Genomic DNA, 20,416 nt, shown 5'->3' with positions numbered 1-20,416 from the left:
AGTTGGTGAAAGACTGTCCAGGAATTTCGGCAGGCTTTAGGGAGAAGTTTGTCTTGTTACAAGGTGCAGAGCAGTGGATAATGGGAGATGTAAATTTTATTTTTGGTTAGGATACTTATCTGCCTGCTCTCACTTTGTGCCTCTTTTTCCCTATCTGGGAATAATTAAATATGCCTTCCTGGTGAAAAACTTTGAGCTCTGTTGATAAAAAGCGGTAGATAATGCTTGTGTGTTGTTACCATTATTGTTTTGTGAGAGTTAGTTTTTAAAAAGCTCTTTGAAAAATCATCATTAACACAACAAAATATTAGTGAAAAGGTAGCTGCTTCTCTCTAAACTTGATGAAAGGGGTAAGCAAATCCCCAATCAGTTCTCCTGCTGCTGCAGGTCATTGAATGGCAGATTCTGTGCATAGTACAGGATGCCTATGTCTGCTTGTTTAAAAAATAAAATCTGTTTATCTTCTAGATGGTTATTTAATTCCACGTGCTTAAATGCTGTAACAGTCATTTGTCCTCTACCTTGAGGAAACAGATAACTGAAAAAAAGGTTTCAAAATGGAAAGAAACAACAGAGGCATAAACATTTTTATCTAAACCAAAGCAAAAAGTTTGGTTTAAACAACATGGTGCATCACCCTATGGCTGTTGGTAGATGGCAGCCTCTGTCCTTACGTGAAGGGGCTCTGTAAAAGGTTACAGCTGCCTGCAAATGCTTTCTCATAGGCCTGTGTGCTCCCACCTGCTGATACCAAATATCAGCAGGAGGCGAAAGAATTTGCCTGTTTGTAGGAATAAGTTTCAGAAGCAATTCCAAACACAATCCAGCTTAGAGCTAATAATGAACAGGCTTTACTGTATTAATTGCGTATTATAACATGGATTTAAGAAGATAGCTGCTGTTAGGGTATGTTTCCAATTGATAGGTGTAGGCAAAAGCCTCTTTGACATCTGGTTCACTTGGGGTCTTATCCTGACATGTCTTATCCTGACATTTCAAGCAGGCTGTGCCGAGGCCAAGTGGTTTTTCTCTGGTGGCAGGATAAAACTGGGTGTGTTGCTGCTGTGTTTCTGGCTGGAGCTGCGTGAGCCCACCCTGCCGATGACTCATCCCTTAGAGTGGCTCAGAATATCACACTCTGCCTTGCTGCTTTCCTATTCTTATTACACTGATGCATGTGGGTCTCGCACGGTGTTGGCGTTTCATTTACAAACCTCTCTTTTCCCATAAAGGAAAGATGGCTGCCAACCCTGCTTCACCCTGATGTTCAGCACTCAAAAAGGTTTTTTTCTGAGCCTTTCCTGAATGACTTCAGATGAAGATGTTTTATTTAAAAGCAGAACAACCAAACACATTAAGCACCTTAGAAAGCACATTTTTCAGAGTTTAACTGTTTTTTGGTAGCCTCTCCTTTTTTTTTTTCTTCCAAAATTGGCTGCTTCTGCTTATGATTCTGACTAATTTTTCCCTTTTCTCCCAAAAAGCACTGAATTAGGATCTTTAGGACAGCAAAAATGACCTGTGTTCCTTCCCTGCCACCCTGTCCTTGAGTCCATGCTTGAGCATTTCAGCACTGGAGTTTACAACAGTGAACAGAGTAAGATAAGCAGTGGAACAGACTCACAGGTTTCCCGTTTCTTTCTCCCTCACTCACAGAAAACCTGACTGTTCCATTAAATCAGGTGTGGACACACCTTGAAATTAAAGGACTGTATTGTCACAAGAGAAAATGGATATAAAGAAATCTACCTCTTCCTAATATTTGTTGTTGTTGTTGTTTTTGTGAACCAGGTGTTCCGGGTGACACAAAAATGAAGATACCGACAGCTATGAAGAAGTTATGAGGTAAGACTCCAAATCCTGCAGTGAGTTTTGCAAAGACCAACTGATGGACTTTAAGGCAAGTAGGTCTGTGCAGTGGCACTTGCTCTGGAGCCACACCCATGAAAGGGGCCATCCATCTGAGGCCTGCGCTGAAGCAGACCCTTGTCATGTATCAGTGGTATATTTCAGGCTTAAAAAACTGTAGTAGAAAAGAGAGATGCAGTGAGGACTGATAGTCTTGATTTTGTTTTTCAAAGTAGGGCACTGTGCTAGGGAACACACGTCCTTCCATGTCCTAGTGCACCACATTGACTCTGATTTATTGGAAACAAGTTTTATTTTGTTAAATACTGTAAGAATCATTAAGAAAACCCACGCCATTGTTCTTACTGGTAAACATGAAGTCAGAATTGCTGCTCTCCATGTCGATGTGTAACTAAGACAAGCATGTTACTGCAGAATCTCAGCAGTCCAGTAGCAGAGCTCAGCTTTCCACTCCCTGCACTCAGCCACATTTAAGTTATGTGACTGCTGCTAGACCACTTCAATGGAAAGTCATGCAGCTTAGTTGAAATAACCGCTCTGGCAGCAGCACAACACTCTGTTCGATTGCTGCTCCTGTTTCTGAAGGGACTGGGTAACTGTGCCTTTGGTTGCCAGGAACATGAAGTGCTTCAGAGCTGCACCGTTCATGAACACTAGGTAGCTCCATGGGATTTACGAACACTGTATAGATCTGTTGTAACTCTTTTGATAAATCTACTTACCCTTTCAAGAATTAAATAGATGCTCACAAGGTATACGGGACAACATCAGCACGCTGGAGTCATGCTTCTGTCTCACAGGGCAATGCTGCAGGTGACTCTGTGTATATAGAGGTACATATAGATATTAGATAAAAGAGAAGCAGTAGAGCCATTGGGTGCACATGCTGATTTCCAAGTGCAACTCAAACTTAAGATCTCCAAGATCTGCCCTCTTCATTTGGGCACCTGTATAAAAGTTACACACCAAACGCAGTCAGTGCTGACTGTGGAGTCTCCCATGAAGGTAAATCCCTCCCCACGGAACAGCCTGATCCTGAGGCGTGGCAAGCACACTGATATCCCGTTGCTGCCAGCAGAAGTTGAGCTTGCTGCTGCACTGAGTGCTGCTTCACAAATGGGGACTGACACACGTGTGTTTATTTTTCCTGTGGAGAGAGGGGTTGCTTGTAGCATTAAAAACATTGTATGTAATAAAAGGTGTAACTGTGTCTTCCAACATCAGCCATGTTCTGATGCTGGTGTTGTCCTTGTGATGAGCATTAGTGGGAGGCTGGGCAGGGATGTGAAATGCTGTTACACCCTGAGCATAATTTGCTCTGTTTACAAGCGAGCATCAGTCCTTGCACAGAAGTGGTCAAACAACAAGCAGGGCAGACACTCCTTAGGAACCTCATCTCTATGCTAAGGCTCTGGTTTCCAGGAAGCAATTTTTCCCTTAAGAATTATCTAATCAGAGAAAAATCTTCCGGTACTTACAGACTGCTGCTATATAGAACTTGGCATTACAAAGAAAGTAACCACAACATGGCACGGCTTCTGGAGGCTGAACATTTTCTGAAGCGATAGGAGAGAGGATGTGGAAGATTGTACGTAGCAGTGCCACCTGCTATGCACAATAGCTTTCAACGTTCTAACCTTTGACACTTAATTGGGTACAAAAGGCATTTATTATAGCCATTTTATGCTAATGCCCAAGGTATTATTCATTAAATGCATTTCTCATTTATTTCCTATGTTCAGAAAATGTGTTCTAGGCAGTCTGCAGGTCCTGCTATTGCAAGTCATTTCTGCCTGGCTGTAGAAAGACATATGATTGGTACAATAAAAAAAGAAGAAAAAAGAGAAAGTAGTGTCTATGTTCCACTTACAAGAAGGTGCATGTTAATTTGATTTGCTTCACGTGGATTTAATCAATGAAAATACAGATGGGGGAAGAGCGTTAGTGAGAGGAATGGGTCGTTTTTATTCCTCTGTCTTTGCTTGACCTGCTGAATCGATCTACCCTGTTGCTAGGAAAATCAGAATCACGCTGACACGAGCACCTGTCCTATATAGACAGAAGAGAATTCATGTTGTAATATAGCGCTTAAAATTCACAAACTTTCCACAAGTGGCTGATGTCGCATGCAACTGCTTATCAGGATAAAAAAACCGCTGTGGCAGAAAATACGGGATTCCCTCGGGGACTTCTGAGATCTCCAGAAAGTCGAGAAGCCCGTGCCTCGAGCCCGGGGAGAGGGGCGTGCATGGCACGGCAGAGGATGGAGAAGTCTGCCGGTTGTCGGGGGCTCCTTCACTCGGGCGGGAGCGCCTGCGAGGCGGTGACCGGCGCCAGCACCCGCCGCGGCACGGGGCGGGCAGGGGAGCCCTCGGAGCCCAGGGCAGGGCCCGAGGGCCCGGGGCCGGGCCGGGGCCGCCGCCGCGGGGTGGCGCCCGGCACCAGGGCTGCGCCGCGCCGCCGCCGTCGGGGCCGCGCCGCGGGGGGCCCCGCGCCCCGCTCCGCTCCGCGCCCCGCTCCGCGGCCTCCCCCCGCTCCCCCCGCCGCGCAGAGCCCGCCTCGCCGGCTCCCGCCGCCCGGGACGCTGCGGCCGGCCCGTGCCCGCGTCCACGCCCTCCCCGGGGCGGGCGGGCGCCCGCCGCCCCTCCGCGGGGACGCTGCGCGGCCGCGGGGCCGGCGCCAGGTGCGGCGGGGCCGCCCCAGGACTACACGTCCCGGCGTGCCCGGCCCCGCGGAGCCGGCGGCGGGGATGGCGCCTGCGCGGGGCTGCGGGGCCGCTCCGCGGTGCCACACCCCCGGGGGAGGGAGGCAGGAGCGCCCGAGCCCTCAAACCGGCGGGGAGCCCGCGGGGCGGAGGATGGAGTAGCGGGGCGAGGCGCCGCGGGAGCAGCTAGCGCGGGGAGCGCCGCCTCCGCCCGGGGGAGCGCGGAGGAGAGGAGAGGAGAGGGGAGGAAGGCGGGGATCATGCACGGGGGGATAACGCGCTAGGGGCAGGAGGCGGGTGGGCGCCCGGAGACTCCGCACCTCGGGAGTGACGTCCTGCTGCAGTGCCGCTGCCTGCCTACGCTGCCCGAGCTCGTCAATGGAGCTGGAAAACATCGTTGCCAACACCGTCTTGCTGAAAGCCAGGGAAGGTGAGAGAGCGGCGGGAGAGGAGGGGAGGGGAGGGGGACCGGAGCATCCTTGTCGCAGTCGCCGCTCCGCGGAGCGCTGCCCGCGGGGTGCGGGCGGGCACTGGCGGGGCTGCGCGCCGGTCCCGCCGGCGGCGGCTTTCGGGGTGCCATGTGGCCGAGCCGGTGTTGGAAACGGCTCGTTTGAGCCCCGATTAAAAGGAAAATATCGCTTTCCCCCCCGTGTGCGGGGGTTTGGGAAAGGAAGTGAATGAGATTGCAGAGATTGCAATATTCACCCATCTCTTCCTTCCCCCTTCCTGCCCCCCTCCCCTCAAATCTGGTCCCACAGATTGTGCTATTTCAGCGTCTATTGTTAAAGGTCAGCTGCAGATGCATTCATTCAAAAGGGCTTAGCAAATCTGCAAACAGCTTTCCGCGCCGGGTGGCGAGACCGGCAGGATCGTGTCGCTTCAACGTACAGTCATCGCCTTATTCGGCGTTATTAGGTGATACCGTGTTGCTGCAAACGTGCCCATTGTTGCCAGTGGGTTTGTCCCCAGTGGAGCCGGGCAGAGGGACCGGGGGCTCAGCCCGCCGGCTGCGGATGCCCCCGGGAGCGGGGCTGGCTGCGCGGAGGGCTGCCTCCGCGGCAGCCACCGTGGACGGGCAGCTGGATGCTCCGGGAGATGCCGGTGCCGCCGGCACGGAGCAGCCGCGGCTCAAAACCACGCTCGGACGCCGGCTGCGGCGCGGGGCTCCCGGGAACGGCTCCCCTCCCGCCCCCCCCCAGAACCCGCAAAGCCGAGCCCCGATGCCCGCCGGCAGATCGGGCTCGCAGGGCTTTTTTTTTTTTTTTTTTCCCCCCTCCCTTCGGGAGGGGACGTGGTTTCCTCTCTCCGCGCAGGGCGGTGCGTGCCCGAGGGAGGATATCCTCCCGCGGCTGACGGGCGCACCGCGGGCGCGGAGCCGGGCGCTGCCCGCGGCTGGGCTGCGGCGGGGCCGGGGGCTCGGGGCTTGCCCCCGCTCCCCGCCGAGCCCCGTCCACCGGGGAGCATCCCCCCTGGCTGGAGGACGAGCGCCAGGCGCAAGCAACACGTATGAGGGTTGCAGCATCGCTGCCAAGATGCCAGCGTTTTCTGCCGGTTGCAACCCGGTTTTATGCATGTATTTATTGACTTGCTTACCGCTTAAAATAAGACCTTTTTCCAAGCCTGTGTTCAAACTTCTGTTCCCTGAAGATCCTTGCTAGGCTGGGCGTTTTTAGGTGCGGTATAACCTGCAGCCTTTTTTTTTCTCCACTGTCCTCTGAAGTGCCTGGAACTGCCGGCTAGCGAGGCCGGGGACCGCTCGGGTGGACTTCAGCTTTGGCCATTCTGAAGCTATGGGAGTACGAGTAAGGCAATATTAGTTTTGTAAAATAAATCGTTCAAATAGCCCTCCCCTGGAGCGATCCTTTTGCTGGGAAAATAGTTCAAATTGTAAAATAATGTTTATATAACCCGTGGGCTGTTGAACTTGTGAGGCTTAGCTAAAGAGTAAAGTCCTGAGATCCTCCCAAAAAAGCTCTATAAATAATAAGGGCAAAGGTGTTATTCCATTCAGCAGATCAGTGAATTATAACTTTATGACTTCTGATGGAGGATTTTTATTTTCTGTTGTCATTTTTAATATTGTTTAGGATGCAGTTGTTGCTACCAGCAATATAATACTGGTTTAGATTTCAGTAGGCTTTAGGAATACTTTAAAGGACTGGTATTAATTACAGTTATTGTGTGTTGTTTTCAGAGGGCCAATATTTTGCGAGTAGTTTTAAATGTACCACTCAGTTTTATGGTCTCTTTCTACCATCCTCAGCAAGACGGTAACAGTAATGTTGTTTTATTGTGTTAGTCGTATTAAAGAAGCTGTTAGCTATAATCCAAATGGCAGAACTTTTATCAAGATTTACTCCAAACTATATTCCAACTTTTCTTTTAACCACGTATGAAGCTCCAACAAAGTTTTTTTTGAGGCCTGGTGCTTATTTATTTTGAGAGCTTTTTTTGGAGGGGGTGTGAGATTTTTTTAAAATGAAGAACAAAGGACTAGTTACGAACCTGACATCAGAGCCACAAGTATTATGTCTGTATTGTGTATGTTTCCACATTTTTAGTTATCATCGCAAGCTGCTGCCAGTAAAGTGCTTTTAAAATTTGCAAGGAGTAACGTAGGTGGATGTCATTGCAGATGAAGAAGACGGACAGCATATGGAAGACCAAGAGTAAAAGCAAATTCATATATTGAGGATTATGGTATCTAAAAATAAGTTTGTTCCAGGTCCTGCAGACTCCATCAATAGATTTAGCTGGGTGAACATGTAGCCAAAGCCAAGTACATGCATGTGTGTTTCCACTTGTTAAGTCAAAAGTAAAAGCTATATTAGCTCAATTACATGGTGGTTAGTGCCTGCAATGTGGTACTTAATGTCAGAAGAAGGAAAATGATGGGATCTACTCTGCAGACGTTAGTAGAAACAGAAATTTTATCACAATTGCAAGGGGAACACAAACCCAGTATCAGTAGCAAAAAGGAAATTTCGGATTCGTTTCAAAGGGAGGTTTAGGTAGACCTGCAACATTAAGTCCAGCAGTGAGGACTTTTGTAAGGGACTCAGAAGTAGGGCTGAGTGACCACCGCAAACATTTTCTAGCAAATATTGGTTTAAATTTTGCAACTCATTTGCTTTGACCTTGCTAGCGGTTTTTCTGTGGTCCCTTGTGTAAGTTCCTTTGTGACTAAGTTGTACTAAAGCAACCCCCGATGCAAAGTGAATTTTTTAGCTGAAATACCAGGAAGCAACTTTATAACTGTTATACAGATACTTGCACTCAAACCCTGATGATGACAATGAGAAGCACACCCAGAATTAACTGATGCCATGTGATACATGAGTAATCTTATTAGAGCAACAAAAAGAGTAAATGCAGTTCACATACAAAAATGTATTTCACCGAATAATTTTGAGCAGAGAATAAATTTCAGGAAATCTTTATCTTTTTGCAGAATACGAAGTTTTTGACACAAAATTAGCCATAAGTTACTTCTTATACTCAGAAGTCTGCCAGTCTGAACACGTAAAAAATGGAGTTTTATTACATTTGAAAGTTCATTTATAATTTATTAGGAATAAATTTATGCTGCTTCCTTAATTATCATTTCTCATTTCTTGGATGCAAAATCCCATTTCACAAATCACTAGTCCTTTTTAGGACTGAATAGAAAATACATCTGGTTTAATTAGAGGAACCAAATAGGTATTTGGGACCATCTCGTATTGCCTGGGGAAAAGAATAAGCAGAGAAGGGAAGGCAAGAAGGATGAGAATCATAAAAAGAAAAGCCAAATAATAACGATTGCAGGCATTTCAGGTTGAGTAAGAACCCCAAATTATGAGGTGGTGAAACATTTATCTGGATCTTTTCATTAGCCTTCTTGTTTCTGAGTCTCAGCAACCAGGTCTGAACCACAGAATCACCTAGCCATTAGTAATGGAGATACACCACGCTGCTAGCGGCGAATCCAGGTTGGTGAATGAATCCCAATTAATTTTCCCAGTTTAAGGTTTTTTTGACAGAGGACATCATCAGAACCAAGGAGCTGGTGGAGGGGTCCAGGAGAGACCAAGGACTGAGTCTCCCAGTATTTCAGAGGAACTTTAACAGCCCTAACCCAGAGAAGCTCTAAAATGCATCCACAGAGCCGCAAATCTACCCCTGCCTGTCAGAAGCAATAGGCTGATAAAAGACAAGTCTTTCGAAGAGGCTGATGATTAAACTATGATGTTTGTCTGAAAAACAAACAATATGGTCAGATAAGCATGACCAGGATATGGTGATTACCTGGATAATCATCATGATCCACTGCTTCCTAGCCATAAGCTCAGTCTTCCCTCATGTTACCTGCCGCTTCTCTGTGCCTGAGCTTTCTTAGACAACCCAAAACGCATTTCAAAACCCAAATACAACTTGACTCTGAAATTGCAAAATCCTTTACAAATTTGTACAAACAGACAGACAATTCCTACCACTTTAAAGTTTTAGTGACAACTAAATTAGTCATCAGAGTTATTAGTTTTAAAACAGCCAATTTAGAAGATAAACTATTGTTTTTTCTCAGGCCTGGGGCTTCTAAAGTGTAAGGTTTACTGCGTAAGCGTGGTAAAAGGAAAAAAAAACCTTCAACCACTAAAACACAATACAAATGCCTTCCCCCCCCCCCCCCCCCCCCCCTTTTTTAGGTAGACTGGAATTCTAAAATAAACTTATTTATGGCACCCAAGCAGAGCCTTTGATCGGCCTAGCCAAAAGGGGTGACCTTCTTTTATGTATCTCAGAATTTTTTGATGAATGCACCCTGATGCCATATAACATGTGAAATGTGCCTGTTCGTAAATTGCTATATTTTTAGCTTGCTTTTGCAGGATGATCACAGGAGAGATTTGTGCGTGTCCTTATTGGCAGAAGACTAGCAATAAATCCTAAACAAGAATTGCTTTCCAAGAACTTGGCTGCAGAGCAATTGGAAAAAGGGCAGTAGAACAATGAAAAGCATATTTTGAAGGAAAGAAGGTGACTATAGCGACAGCCAAAACCCCATGGAGAATCTGATTATTGCAACTTAACTTTAGCAACTTCATTAACCGGTGCTTTGAATGCAGAGTCGAAGGTCCTGTCCTCTACCTCTTGATATAAAACCAAAGTACTTTGTAAGGAAAATGTTGTCTCTATAAGCAGAGGAAGCTTGCATGCAGTGACTCAGTTTAGTTTTCTTTTTTGAGTTCAAGAGAAGCTCTCACCACTGCAATAGCTTAAAAAACAAGTATTCCGAGAATGGAATCGGCCATCACTTCAGATGCGACAGGGTGCGTTTAAGCAGTAGTTTAAAAAAATGAGATTCCTTTTCAAGCCTGTAACCATTCCTTTCTGGGGAAAAAAAAAAAAAGATATCGCAAAGAGTCCAGAATATTTCATTATATTCGAATCAAGGAAATTCAGAAAATGGGATTCTTCAGGCCTTTGTGAAAAGAACGTGTAAGTCTGAATGACTTCAAGATCTCCTTTTACGGAAGGGACTTATTTCTGTAGCCATACCTGGCTTAGAGCAAGCGTGGGTGTGTGTGTAGAATTGGCTTGAAATCCCTTTCCATGTTTTTTTTTTTATGGCAGGGCTGATGCACAGCAAGTTAGTGCTGCTGTAGCTGTGCCCTTGGTGGGCACTCTCTTCTCCTGGAGTTCTCCCTTGTGGCTGACTACACCAGTTTGCAGTCATGGGCAGCAGGTCTTGGGATGTAGCAATGCTGGAGAAACCAAAGGCTCTTCCACCCCAACTTCTGTAGTGAAGAGAGAGGACTATGCCCTTTCATGTGTGTTGTTGCTGCGGAACTGTGATTTTATAGCCTAATTGCTATCTAGCTTGTTGGGTTTGTAGGCACTTTAAAAAAATGTTTAGTACTGAGCTGTGATGGTCTCTCAGGTTATTAACACACAGAAGCTATTGGCTAGTAAAACTTCTAGAACAAATGTTAACTATGGAGGTTTGACTAGAGCTACTTAGATCTGCTCCATTAGTCTCATGTGATTGCTTTCCTCAGGTGCAAAATCATAAATCTAGGAAGAGACTGCCAGTATTCGTTATCAATATGTTCCTTTTCTGAGAAGGTTTTAACTTAGTGTTGCTGAAATTGTCCACTCAGAAAAGAATTTTCAGTATTTATACAAGACATAGGCATAATTTTGTGACTGTATCTAGCTTTTTGTATTAATTAAGAATATTCTGAGAGAACTTAGACAAAAATATCTGAAAGAGGTGGTTTTAGGGATGCTCTACTGAGAGTGTTACCAGGCCAGCAGCACTTGGACCAAACTAACACACGTGTTTTTGTGATAGACAGCTCCAGAATGAAAGCCTCAACCCCAGTCTTGCCCTGAGATGGGCCCTACCACCAGTGTCCATGCCTCTGTCACCAACGAGCTGGTGGATGGGTGTGTGCTGCCCCATTTTGAAGGCAATGAAGAAGAAGCAGTTAAAGAGAAATGCAACAGCTCTGACTTTGCTGTTTCTAGGCCCTGGGGGTATGTTATACCTGTTTGGTGGCTGACCTTGCTTCCTTTTTCCTTTATACCTGCGGACAGTACAATGGGTTACTATGGGGAAAAAAAAACCAACAATCCCCCGAAAACCACCCCTGCATCGTTTCAGTCTTACTTCTTGGAAGATGAGCTCCCTTTCCAGGTACTGCTCCGCTAGCCAAGATCTGCTAATGATCTCTCTTTCCCCAGCTCAAAAGATGAACATCTGCGTGCTGAGGACTTCGATCCTTGCAGTGAAGGGTCTGAAGCCCCGGCTGTGTATTCAGACTTATTAATACAGATGTGCTCTGATCCTCATAAAGCCCAAAGCTGACTGCTAGGATGTAGGCAGGGTCCTTCTGCATGTGTAGAGACAGAAGTTGTATTTTTATTGCTTGGATGGCCTCATGTATTTAGGCACCTAGCTGCTGCTTCTCCTATACTATTTTTACGCCAGTGTTGCTCTGTGAATGACTTCTGGTTTGTATCGATCCTAAGAGGGCTATTGAAGCTCTAATTTAAGTGCAAGTAGTGGTGCTAAAGTCAATGGGATTATTTCCATGACTAAAATACCCACAAAATCACATCAGGATCCATATCCGTGCATTGAAGAAGTTTAAAAGCAAATTATTTTATCAAAGCAGTTACTGTCTTTATAAAATATTAGTCAAAACCAACCAAATAAAACATGGGTTTCTCTTCCTTTACAGCTGGACAGGAAATACTACCCCTCCATCCTTCGGTTTTTGTTTTTTTTTTTTTTTTTGTCAATGAAAATGATAGCTAAGGATCTAACTCGTGCTCATCTATGAGATCTTCCCCTGGATCTCTATTTCAAAAATATTCTATATGCTGTATGACTTTTCTGTGTGGCAGTGGGTAAGAAAAAAATCGATTGCTCCTTGTTTTTACAGGCACATAATCTAAACAATAACAAGATGATATAATCTTAATATTTCTTTAAGACCACAGGATGTGAAATTAAATTAAAAGGCCAGGAAAATAAAGAACCCTGCAGTTTGATTACACTCAGCTGGATTATCTTTGTAATTATTTTGCTTGGAGGATTTAAAAATGCATACTGCTTTGAGAAAGATTAGGCAGGGAAACCAAAATTAAAGTAAACATTCTAAAGAAAATATTGCAAAGATGATGGGTATTTTATTTCATTAAAAAAAAAAATCCATAGAGTTGCCTGTTAAAATGAAAGGATGGAACAAAACACAGGTGAAGGGGAAGATGGATGAGGCTGCAAAGTCTGTAGAACTGGCTCAGCTGCTTGTAGGTCATAGAATGTCTCTTCAGATATAGTTGAAGAAACTGTCACAAGCATTTATTCAAGGAAGAAGGGCAGGCTAGAAGGAGTAGAAATACACACAAATACTCGAGACTCAATTCAGACCTGGGAGTGAATAATGCAAATAATATTAATCAAGGAAGGGTGGTTGTCTGTTCTAGGATGAAAATAGTTATTCACAGCTAACTTCTCAGTGGCACAGCGAAGGCTGAAAAATTTGTGTATCCATCATTTCCAGCACCTAGAAGTGCATTTACTATGCATGAGTAGTCCCATGGACTTCATGGGAGGACTGCTCGGTGGTTGGAAACGCAGCTTGTTTGTGCTGAGTGCTCAGTCAGTTCTCACTGCTGCAATGCTGTTCCAGTCTGTAAAACTGCACTGATATAACTGAAGTGAAACAAACTACTAGCAGCCGTCGGGAAAGGCCTAATATGTCATTTTGTCCCTTTCCCTCCATGCACTTTTTAAGGTTTGAAACAGTTTTGCTATAAAAATGACTCAATTTATGGGGGTGTCTCTCAAAGTTTTTTGCAGTTCAAGAAATCTTGATTTTTCTGGTTAAATTTTCCTTACTCTAATCTCCTTACTCCTCTAATCCCTTTTGTACAGTTTTCATTCTCCAGGAACTTTCTGTTTCTCATCAGTTATCATCTTGCCAAGTTTAACAGCTCCTATTCTTTCCTCCTTCCAGCTTGTCAGCTTGGATGGTCTACCTCAAATTTCGTGCAGTCAGTCCTCAGGACAAGTTCACTCCCAGCGGTGGGTTCCTAGGAGGTGTGCCTAGGGACGGACTTGGTCCTGAATCCACTCCTCGCCCTGGCCCACCTCAAAATCAGCTGAAAAAGCTGGTCAAATGGGGAGGGACACTAGGGCAGAGACAGTACCAAGGAGGGAGTACATCAGGATATTTGGGTAGTTTCCATCAGTGAGGTTGCTTATGGAGTTCCCGGTTGCCCTGAGGATGCCGGAGAGGCAGTTAATAAGCAGTAGCAGCTATTTTTGCACTGGTTGAATGTTCTTTTGGGTCCCATTGAATCCATGATTTCACTATGAGCTTGGCTTTTCCTGGTAGGCTGAAGTTATACTACAAGTTCTAGAAGTTGCCTTATTTTTGGTACAGTACCTCTTTTGCTTAACTACTCAAAGGGTCAGTCTCTACCTTGTGTGGGCATGCAGCACGGTGACTTCTGGGATGCTGTTTAGAGGTCCCAGTGCTCCTGGACCATTCCCCTTTTCCTAACGTCATTCTCCCAGGGAATAAATTCGGGTGGTTTTGTTTCCTCTCTCTGTTGCAGTAGTCAAAATTTATTTTAGACTGAAATTCCCATATTTTATTCTTCCCACTCTTCTAATCTTTCTAGTTTATTTTCCCTGTCCCCTGTTTCTGACACCACCTTTGAATTTGAGAAGTCTTTGATGTACTGTTTAAAACATATTTAATTAGATTGGATTAAATGTCAGTTTTTTGGACACATCTAAGGCTTTATGAATTTTCTCTCTTGTATTATCCTTGGTGGTTCTTTGGTCAGTGTTTAGTCTGTGTGACAAGGCTCTTATCTAAAATGACCAAAACTGTTCGTTTTGTGGTTGGTCCCCCCCCCCCATGCACGTGTTACGTGAGAACTTCATGATTCTATAGGAAGTCTTTATTTCCAATGAAAGCTTTAGACTCTGCCTGAATGAGCTTGCTCCCTCAATTCTATCTAGCCATCTAGTGTGTCCCAGGAAAGGGACTGCCTGCCAGAATGGAGAAACTCTGTGACGTTACAGTTGCATTCACTTGGCAGCATCTGCAGAAGGCACTGATGGAGAATCTCATCTTGTGAAAGAAAGTAAAAAAAGAGAGAAATGCAGCTGGAGGAAGAGGAGATTCAGAAACAAAGGGAAGATGTCAGCGATGCCAAGTGAAAACAACACCAATGAGTCCTCAGTGATGCTTCTCTCAAAATACCCCCGTAGACTGTGCAAGGGAACTGACATCTTCAACAAGCAGATGAGCTGGGAAGAATGGATGCTAGGCTAAATCATCATTTAGCCGAGGTTGCCAAAATACCTGTGGAAGATATACATATATATTTCATATTGGTGCTGTTCAATGCTTGTCATTCTATTTTGTCTTGGATTTCTGCTGATTTCATCTTCCCATTGCTTTCCTTCCTGCTCCCTCGCAGGTTTGGTGGTGTTTCTTACTGGGGATGAAGGTCAGACTGGGAATTCCATTCAGCCAGTATGCCTTTTCCCATCTTTTTTAGTTTTGGTTGCTATAGATTTCTTTTTTATTATTTCTTTTTCGGTTCTCTGGGTCTCCATGAAGTTGATTGCCTTTGGTCCAGCAGGAGAAATTCTAGTGATAAGCATGCTAGAAATCAATAGGGTTGCTTTCTGGAGGGGTGGTCTTGCTACTTGCATGGCAAACCTTTCTCCAGCAGAAATCCAGTGGGACAACCTGCCTTTCCTCTTTTGTTGAGAAGCATGGTGCAAAAATGCAATTGCTCACCCTGCAAGTTTTGCAGAGGAAATTTTACTTGGCTAACAGTTATGGAAAACTAAGACAATCTGAACATTCAGCCTTAATCTTCTTACTATTAAAGGAAGAAGAGTTGTCCAGTGCAACATTTGGAAGCAGTGAAAAAGCTTACAAATACAGGAGTCGGGACTAATCTATGAATAAGCCCTTTCTTTCTCCCTCCATAGCAATTCCATATCTACTTTTAATCTCTGAATCATGATTTTGTGTTTTCTGAGGATGCCAAGCTATAAATCATAAGTTGACTGAGAATTCCCCCATGAAGCACACATCTGGGAAAGTTTGTGTTTTGTTTATTTCACCAGCAGCCGAGTTTTAGGAAGAATCATCCAGATGACTTACGTATGATGTAAGCTTCTCTCAAGGTTACAGTACACCTTTCCTGGAAGTCTTGTGCATTTAGTGTGTATCTCCTTTCACTATTTGCTCAATGAGAGACATAGGAATGGTTCAGGAATCAAAAAAAAAAACCTTTATCTCTCTGGTTTGGAGAGCTGGTAATAGAACAGGAAAGCATTTGGAGTAAAGCTGTCCTTGCCACATGTCATTGACTGACACTGAATAGCAGCAGGTGCCTATGGAAAGGCATGGATAGAATGATCCTTCCCGAGCCGATCTTTTCAGCCTCCCACACTAGGGACTTCCTGAGCAGAAGGTGGCTTTGCCTTATGGTACTTAATAGAGGGATCTATCGTTTATGAATTTATTTAATCAATTTTTTGACCACATTTATAATTTTGGCCTGAGCAGCTTCCTGTGGCAATGAGTTCCATCGTGTAACAAAAGCATGCAAACTTCCCCGCGTGTGTACTTCATGAGGGTCTCTCCGTTGATGTGTGACTTGTGTTTTGGCAACCTCAGAGAGCAGTCATTGTGAAGATGTGGAAGTGTCTTGGAGGGGAAAGAAAGGGAATTATCTGCAAATCAATCAAATAATTCTGTTGTGGTTTGGTTTTGGTTTGTTTTTTTTTTTTGTAACATGTTAATTTCATTGTGTCTGGCCTAGTTTCTATTATGTCATTCATGATTTTATAACCCTTTATCGCATCCCCTTAGTAGTCTTTCTCCAGGCGGAAAGGTCCAAGTCTATCATCTCTGTCCCTTTGCATCTTCTAATTCTGTATCTTTTTTGAAATGGGTGACCAAAACTACACAGCGTGTGTGCGCACCGTGGGCAACGGCACAGTGATGCTGACCGCTTCATCCTTTGTTCTTGTCACAATCTTAACTTGATGTTTGTTTGCTTTTTTTCCCCACTGTCATAAGTATTCATTACTGGGCCTACTGACAGTGACCTCAGAAATTTGTCTCCTGAGCTGCAGTGTTTAATTTAGAGCCCATCATTTGGTGTATATAGCAGGAGTTGTTTTCCTTCACGTGCAATACTGTGCTGACACAGAATTTGATCTCTTTTTTGTTTGTTGGTTGTTTTTTTTTTGCTATCTCTAAGTGATTCAATACTGCAACATACTCCTGCAACTCCTCGCAGGCTGTTTGTTACAACTATCCTGAAGAAATTCATCTTGGCAGCAAATATCATCTTGCTATTTATCTCTTTTCCAGACCGTTTATGAATACTGAATAGTCCAAGTCCTATCATAGATCTGTGGCACCCCATGAGCAGCCTCGCTCCACTGTCAAATTCTTATCCCTGATTTCCTGTCTTGTCAACTGCTGCTGACTCACAACAGGGTCTCCTCTCCAGAAACAGTTTAGTTTCTTAAGAATTGTTGGTGAAGGTCACTGCCAAGAAACCGCCATTCAAAAGCATCAAAAGCCACCTGCCCAAGCAGCTTTGACTACAGCCAACTTGTTCCAGAGGTGGAGAAGAAAAGCGAAAATCTGTGAATGAGAAATGTTGGAATTTGCCAGCTGATGGCAGTATTCGAAGGAGCCATCCCTGTGACATCTGGTGATTGGCAAAAAAAAAAAATCAGGGTTGCACCAAGGGCTGAAAGCCGAGGTCCCTGGTGAACACTGTTAAGATGGGTGCTGTTTGAATCTACCCGTCAAATCTCTGACTGTCTGAAGCTGTTGTAAGGTCAGCGATCACTTCTAATGCCATGGAGGAGTGTGATACGTGCCAGTAGGCCACTGGCCACAATGTGCTTAAAAAAATAAACCCAACTCAAATCTCCCATCCTGGCCCCAAGCCCTGCCAAACTTGGGTGGGGGGGAAGAAAAAAGGTGGTTTCAGGTAATTATTCTTCAGGACCTGTACACTAAACACTTGCCTCTGTCTATGAATACATGCACAGGATCAACCTCTTTCATCAGACAGCCTAATCTGAAATCTCTAGCAGGTCTTGGGACGTTTGTTGTTCTGGTTCATGCAGACCTCCAGCTGCAAAATGTTTATTTGACTGTGAAAAGTCTATGAAGTAACAAGCTTTGATGGATTCAGCATATTGTTTTCTCTTCCTTTTTTGGGATGCTGTTTGCCTCCAGCTCTCATGGGGAACACATCTCTTTTTTTTCTGTGTATCATAAATATTAGATGCCTCGAGTGACCGCCAATGTGTGTAGCACAGGTATGAGCCATTCTCGGCTTGCAACCCTTTTGTGGCAGTCTGTACTGCAAACAGATTGCCTAGAAATAATGGCGCAATATGACTGCACAACACTTTAATGTTTAACCTTGCTAGGATTTCCAGTTGCTAATAGTTTATTCTTGCTTATTAGCAGCTTACAGGTTGAATAATACCATGACACTGGGATTACTCATGGAGTCAAGTGAAGGAAGTAAACTCTGGCTCTGTGAGCATAGTTGGGAAAGCAGATAAACACATTATTTCTGGAGTGACCTCTCGAAGACCTCCTTGTGGTGGTTGGTATAAACAAACTGGTAATGGGAAAGTTTAGAATAAATAGAAGGCAGCTTTTTAAAACTTATGGATGTGCTATGTAAATGACCCTTCCAAAATGAAGCTCAAGTCTATATGTTACAAATCCTTTGCAGAGGGATTGAGTGAATATATTTTTTTAAGCAAACATTTACCAGCTGTGTGAAGGCATGAAGTTTGTTTAGAAGCCCAGAAATATTTTACAAGGTGAGGACAGAGCATGCTTTTGTTTGGAGTCTCTGGCTTAAATTTTCAAGAATACTTAGTGATTTTTTTTTTTTTAATATCTTGGTTTTTAGATACAATGAGTTGAGAAGGAATTAAAATTAGGAATTAAATACTGGGTATTAAGCTCTGTTAAAATGTATATTCTGTGCTGGGAAGAGCCACATGTGAGAGGTCTGGCATGTTTCTAGGGCCAGATACCGAGGAGGGCAGGCAGCGAAGCTTTGATCTCTGCCCTTTGTAAATCTCCGTGCTCGAGGTTATCGCTGGGATGTTAGGATGCAGCGTCGCGTTTCGAAAGAGGGAGCGTGGAAGGCTGCAGTGCTGCCCGTGTGAATCTGCTAGTGCAGGTGCAAGCTGAAGATGCCATCTTATAAAGACTAAAGCAGGTAAGGAAATTTCAGACATGAATAGTCCCATAAGGTGAACGATTTGTTGACAGAGGCAATTTGAGCGATTGCTCATCAGTGAAAGTAAATGCTTCGCATCCCAGGCTCTTGCCTGCTTGTGTAAAGAAAGTCGCATTTTGTATAAGTAGTTAGAGGGCCTGACACCTAATTCCAAGAGATAATTGTGGGAAGACTGTTTTTTAAGGAGGGTTTGCTTGTTTCATTAAAAACATGATGAGATTTGCAGACACTTCTCTTCACTAACATAGATCTGCACTATTACCATTGGATCTTTTAATCTGGGTTGATTGCAAATCACAATGAATGTGTGTTTTAAAAGCATAACAAGTGATGTATTAACTTCTCTAATATCTCACTGCAGATGAAGTTTCATTTGAACTTAGTAGATGAAGTTCAGTTGGAGGAATAAAGCTAATTTTTAGGATTGCCTCATTTTGCACAGGAGTGAATTTTGCTTTTTATAAGTCTTACTGTTTTCCTCTGGGGAAGGGGTAGAGGGAGAGGAACAGCTTGACAGGAGTCAGTTGTTTTGATTTAAGAGAATGTGAGGAAATGGCATCCTCCAATAAATACAGATTTTTAATAAAGTTTAATACTGTGTCAAATCGTTTAGACTTAGAACTTCAGATTTGGTATGTAAGCAGAGCAACTCTGCTGAGATTTGTGTGCATTGCTAAGATTAATGAAATATACTTTGTAAAGAAGGGCAATGATTCACTGAGTAAAAATAGGCAGCATCTTAAAGAGCTTGTAAATACGGCTATTAATTTTAGGACTAGAATCTTACACTCTTTGTCTTAGTCTGAGCATAATGCCACTGCACTCCATGACACTATTCAGTGGGTACAAATTCAGCTCTTAAATAGATTTTTAAATAGATTTTAAAAGTGGCCACAGTTGTGTTTTTGTTTGCATGTTTTGTCCATCCTTTGAAATATCTTTGTGATACTTTTACTGTATAAAATATTAATCACTTCCATTTTAAGCCATCCTCTACACCACAAACCCTGCTTGATACATTTGCTGCAGTCGGTTAGTAATAACAATTACAAAAGGAGACACAGCTGACATGCCCCTCCTTTTCTACCTACTTACCTCAGGGTTTTGCAGTCTAGAAAGTACTCCTTGGTGTGAGTCACTAAAAAGATCTTGTGATTTTTTTTTTTTTTTTCCTTTTTTTTCCCCCAGTGTTGATTACGCTTAAGGCTTAGTCTGATGCTGTTCTTCACTCTTGATTTGAAGGAAGGGGAATGACTTTCCTCTTCTCTTTCATAACCTCAGGTCTTGTAATTTTTATTCATTCTTTTCAGTATCAGAGAGCAGCTTTCTTTGGCTCGACGCAGCTTTGTGGCGATCTTCCCAACAGTTCCTGTCTTATTCCACTGTCTTGATCTTCTGCATGAAGCGTATATTTGTTTTCCTTCAAAAGAAGGAAGCCTCAAAATTTGGGCAGGAGCCAAAGGCTCAATTCAAGCTCAATGGTATTAAATTTTATTTAATGGAACACAATGAAATCACCATCATTTTCTGTTGGACGCACTGGCCAGGAGTGTCTTTCTTTTTAAGCTGAAAGCACAAGAAAATATATTTGGGTGCCAGCTCCTTTCACATTTGACAAATAAGCCAAAGGCCCAGCTTACTGCTTATACAGGAATATTAGTAATCACTTTGTATCAACGGGGTGAGCACGGAGATCAGGAATAGTTCACTGTGGTCTGTCTGCACCAGCCACCTTTCCAGGCTGAGCGAGCAGGTGGCATGGCAGACTGGGCATAGAGACTCGCCTGAAAGAAGTTCATGGAAAGCTAGAAGTTGTGAACAACATGAAGATCGTTGCAAGTCTTCCATCCTGGGCTGCGTCTGATGTGCACTGGCACAGATGTGAGCCTTGGCCACTCTCAGCCTCTGGGCTCTCTGTGAAGCCCTGCCTTATTTGCCTTGTATACCTGATGTTCTTTAAAACACTAAATACACCTTTTTGTATTCCTTTGGGAAGGGGGCAGATACAACCAGAGCCATAGA

At 44.0% G+C, this 20,416-nt stretch overlaps 1 protein-coding gene across 3 annotated transcripts in view; it reads left to right on the top strand.

Moving 5' to 3' along the window:
* The first annotated feature begins 4,853 nt into the window (after nucleotides 1–4,853).
* Nucleotides 4,854–20,416, top strand: part of GRK5 (G protein-coupled receptor kinase 5) — a 348,710-nt gene continuing 333,147 nt past the window's right edge. For all 3 annotated transcript variants that reach the window (XR_012776121.1, XR_012776120.1, XM_075504447.1), the window contains exon 1: nucleotides 4,854–5,003. Coding sequence is in view for 1 of the 3 variants with exons in the window: in XM_075504447.1 (XP_075360562.1) it covers nucleotides 4,952–5,003 (52 nt within the window). In the remaining 2 variants the exon portion in view is untranslated. The remainder of the gene's footprint in view (nucleotides 5,004–20,416) is intronic.

Source organism: Mycteria americana, chromosome 6, assembly GCF_035582795.1.
Source record: "Mycteria americana isolate JAX WOST 10 ecotype Jacksonville Zoo and Gardens chromosome 6, USCA_MyAme_1.0, whole genome shotgun sequence".
Lineage (NCBI taxonomy): Eukaryota > Metazoa > Chordata > Aves > Ciconiiformes > Ciconiidae > Mycteria > Mycteria americana.
This window is presented reverse-complemented; position numbering and strand designations above follow the sequence as displayed.